Source organism: Mya arenaria, chromosome 14 (genome assembly GCF_026914265.1).
Source record: "Mya arenaria isolate MELC-2E11 chromosome 14, ASM2691426v1".
Lineage (NCBI taxonomy): Eukaryota > Metazoa > Mollusca > Bivalvia > Myida > Myidae > Mya > Mya arenaria.
In genome coordinates, this window is record NC_069135.1 from 27,243,058 (window position 1) to 27,247,414 (window position 4,357).

General features: G+C 37.3%; 1 protein-coding gene across 1 annotated transcript; it reads left to right on the forward strand.

The window, feature by feature from the left end:
* The first annotated feature begins 1,139 nt into the window (after window positions 1–1,139).
* Window positions 1,140–3,229, forward strand: LOC128215963 (uncharacterized). The gene is made up of 2 exons (XM_052922562.1): window positions 1,140–2,129; window positions 2,866–3,229. Exons 1-2 carry the CDS (start codon window positions 1,588–1,590, stop codon window positions 3,125–3,127), a joined length of 804 nt encoding a protein of 267 aa, XP_052778522.1. The 5' UTR covers window positions 1,140–1,587; the 3' UTR covers window positions 3,128–3,229.
* The last annotated feature ends 1,128 nt before the right edge of the window (window positions 3,230–4,357 follow it).

Below are 4,357 nucleotides of genomic sequence, written 5' to 3' on the forward strand. Positions count from 1 at the left end.
TTCAACATATCTATATATCTATATATACACGCTCAATATAATTTAAGTATTATCCTGGGGATGTAACTTGACACGAGAGAATATTGTTACGTTGTTGGTTGAGTTCTTATAACAACATGCGGAATTGGTTAGATTCATAAGATCTCAAATGGAGTTAAATGTTTATTCATTCACACCCAAGCACAAGCAACCAGTGAAATACAGTACTGCAGGCATCATATAAGCCGTATTATAATTATGAAACATATTATTCAGTATGAATAACTAGAATAGAGAATTATACTATAGTATAACAATACTTGTGTCCCTTGGTTACATTGAAGATTAAGTATGCAACATATATCATGGTACCTTTACCTGTACACGTTTTGGAAATCAGTCGATAGAGCACTCGCCCTGTAAGCGCGAGGTTCTGGGTTCCAGTCCCGATCTCGCTGTACATTTTCCTCACCCAGTCACAAACCGCTGGCTCGGTTTTGCACCAGTCAATTGTAACCACGTCCCCCTCCAGGTGCGGGGAATAGCGGGGACTTTGACTTTCGGTCCAGCCAACCCCGGCTAAAATCCCCGCCCTGCGGGGATGAACTGATGGTAAAATCCCCGCCAAATGCCCCCGCACCCAAGGGACCATAAGTTAGGCCCATTCCCCGCTATATTTTGCGCGAAGACAAAACCACCGCATTCACCCGGCACTGCGGGTCAACCTGAAGGCTAAAAACACGGCCAATTTACCCGGCTGTCCCCGGTATACTCCCGGACCTGGGGGCCGTGGTTACAATTGACTGGTGCATTACACGGACGCACTACTTAGAATGCTTCGGATACGCCACTGACAAGGTGAAAAGGGCATTTTTATGCAATATAAAATTTTAATACGTAAGTCACAACCTTTTTGGCCAAATTGTTTAAATCAGAATAACGCAGGTATATTGTAGTTATTAAGTATTTTTGTATGTCGTTTTTTTTAATAATCATGAAACATTTGCGTATCAAATACTATTCTGGATGTAAGAAAGTTTATCAATAATATTAAGACACATGACCTATTACGTAGGGGTAGGATACGTTGTTTAACTTACTTCCTTGTTTGAAAGCGAAAGAAAGAAAAGGACAAGTTTTGACCCTGTCTGTTGCTGGAATATGGCATCAAGTTTTGAATCCTCCATTCAGAGAGGCTGTGATTTCATCTACGATTTTGCCTGTTCTCCTTGCGAAGAAAATGGACTAAACACGGAAGCTCAACATTTCTGTAATCAGTGCACGAAATATTACTGCGATAATTGTGTTTCAATACATAATGGCTTATACAACAGACAGTCGGTGCTTGATAGGAAGGACGTTAAGAATGGACGGCGGTACCAGGGATGGTGGGGAAAAAATAAAACAAGCAATCGAAATTCTGCAAAACATGTCTAATGTTGCAAAATACAATATAAAATTTCGTAAAAATGATGTAATAGAAGATAATTTGTCGTCTATGACGAAATTTGGAAAGTTAAATTAATCGAAGGTAAACAAGTTCTTACATCATTTTTCTCCCGAGATCATGTATTCACTACCCATGGTTACAAGGAGTACAACGCGAAGATGAGTACAGACACAGAAACATGTAATATTGAAGGGATATGTGAGCTATCTGGTGGAGAAGTTGTTATTTCAGACTGGGGGAACTGTAAAGTGAAACTACTGGACCAGGAGTACCTGGTTGTGGGCCACTGTGATGTCCCGATGCATCCATTTGACGTGTGCCACATTGGCGGGAATGAGGTTGCCGTTTGTGTTAACAATCTTGATGAAAGACGCGAACTTCATTTCATTAACATTTCAAAAGGGAAACTTGTGACTGCGAGAAAGTTAAGTTTTACCCATAGCTGTTACGCCACAGCTCACCACGGGAACAAGCTGTACATTTCATCCTATACCGCGCTGTACGTCTACACGATGACGGGGAAGCTTGTAAAGAAGCTGTACGAGAATAAGTCAGGTGATTACACGGTGCAGAGAATTGCCATCAGTAACGACGGGAAGACTATCTACATCACAAACGACTCAAACCATCAACTAATCACCCTGGACAACCTCGGCAACAAGCTGACCACACTCACTAATGTGAAGGGATTGTGTACTTTGCAATTTTGCAAGGGATTTGCAATTCTTCACTAATGTGAAGGATTGTTATCTTTTGAAGACAGGTGCTATTATCATCTCTCATTACTTGTTTTCAAAAGCATGAATTGTTTGACTCCTTCGTACTTCACAGAATTGTTAACATTTGCCAAAAATGAGCACTATAACTTGCGTTCTTCAGAAAACAAGGATCTTTTTGTTGTAAAACCTAGAACAAACTATCAAAAATACATTTGCCTATAAAGCAATGAAAATTTGGAATAATCTTCCTACATACATAAAATGTCAAGATAAGCTACCAGCATTTAAACATGCATTAAAAGGCTACTTATTGGCAAAATAATTTTATCACATGAACAAAAAATCTTGACACTTTATTTAAATCACATTATAATAAATAGTTCATTGTTTACATGAATTGTGTTAATGTACGTATATGACATTCTTGCAACAACTTGTAATGGATACTACCAAATATGTAAATATATTGATTGAATGTGGTTTTACTGAATATATCTACATTATTTACAGTATGAAATTATTGCAATTTATAATCATCATATGTTGTGTTTGTCGAAGAAATGTATGATAGTGATAGTGTGAATGTATGTTTTGTATGTTGCTTAATATGTATAGTACATGTGTTTTTGTAATACTTTTTGTGTGAAGGCCATGCTGGAAATAAGTAGTATGTCTGTAATGATTGTACACTTAGTATGTAACCTTCGTTAAATAAAGTTGTTATTATTATTATTATACTAGTCCTGACTTGGTGCGACCTTACGGAGTACACGCGACAACTGCTGGACACGTGTTTGTTTGTGGCTTTGATTCTGACACAGTACTGCAGGTTGACAAGGACAGGAGGACGAAGTTGGCTACACTGGCCAGGGCACAAGACGGGGTGTACGGACCTTATGCTTTCTTCTTCAGCAGGCGTACTTCCTCCGTGATTGTTGGCGGATTGAAAGACACGCTCCTCGGCATCAAAGTACGATGAATAATAACAATAGATCCACTTACTAGTGACAAAAATATAATTTCATTTAATATAACAGATCAGTTTTTACTTTGACCTTTTTCGTGTACGTATTTACCCTTTAATGAAGGTTGTTCAATATAATACATGCATCATATATGCTTAAACATACATACATTTATAGGTCGACGTAGAACAGTTGCTTTTGCTATGTAGTTATAATGTTCATCATGCGCATGTTGTTCATCTGCATCACTGTTAATTGTATACTTCAATGTGCAAATAAATAAAACAGCATACGGTCTGTTTTGTCCTTGTGCCGTTAAGATGTTTCAATACTTTTCAATTTCATACACCTACAAGAGAGTCAGTTATTTGTTGACTATTTTCACTGGACACCCAGATCAACCCTTCATGCAAGGGCCGTCGTCATAGGTGGAAGAATCAAGCAGAGGCACTATTAAGTGAAGATCAAAACCCCCCAATAACACTGATAATTGTTTTTTTTTCAATTTAAGGCGCACAATACAGGTTGATGCAAAAACATGTTTTAATATTAATGCATAGTTATCTTTATCTTATTAGACTGTATGATCAAAACAAAAAACAGCATACGATATGTGTCCACTTTGAAAAATATTACCCTTCATATGTTGTTTTTTTAATTAATAACTACGTGGCCATTTAAAGCGCCAACATATATGTATCGTAAATATCTGTTTACCCTTTATAATATATTTTAAATAATAGCTACGTGGCCATTACAAGCGCCAGAATATCGCTCAGAAATTTTCCAAAAACCTTATTGGTTTTTTTATCATTAAAGTCAAAATAATAATCCATTAAAACTCAAAAAAGTCTTGCACCAACCTATACTGTCCCCCTTTAAAACTTCACTTGATTATCATGATTCAAAAGTAAGTGTTGCAACTCTCGATCTCTTTACACAGGCAATTTAAAGGCACACTCCTACAGTTATATCGCCAATACAGATCTCTGCTGATCTGAATGAAATCCTAAAGGGACTATCTCACGTGATGTATGGTCTGGCATACAAATAATAATCCTTTCAAAGTTAACAAAATACTTAAGCAATGGTATCTCGTCGATAGAAGTTCAAACAATAGTACTTGTTGATATCAAAAATCAGAAAGTCTGACAGTAGATTCTTCATGTCACCAACATGAGATATGTGAGGAAGTTCCTTAAACACTCTTCAGGAGTCTTCATCAGATAAACACAACACTAAGG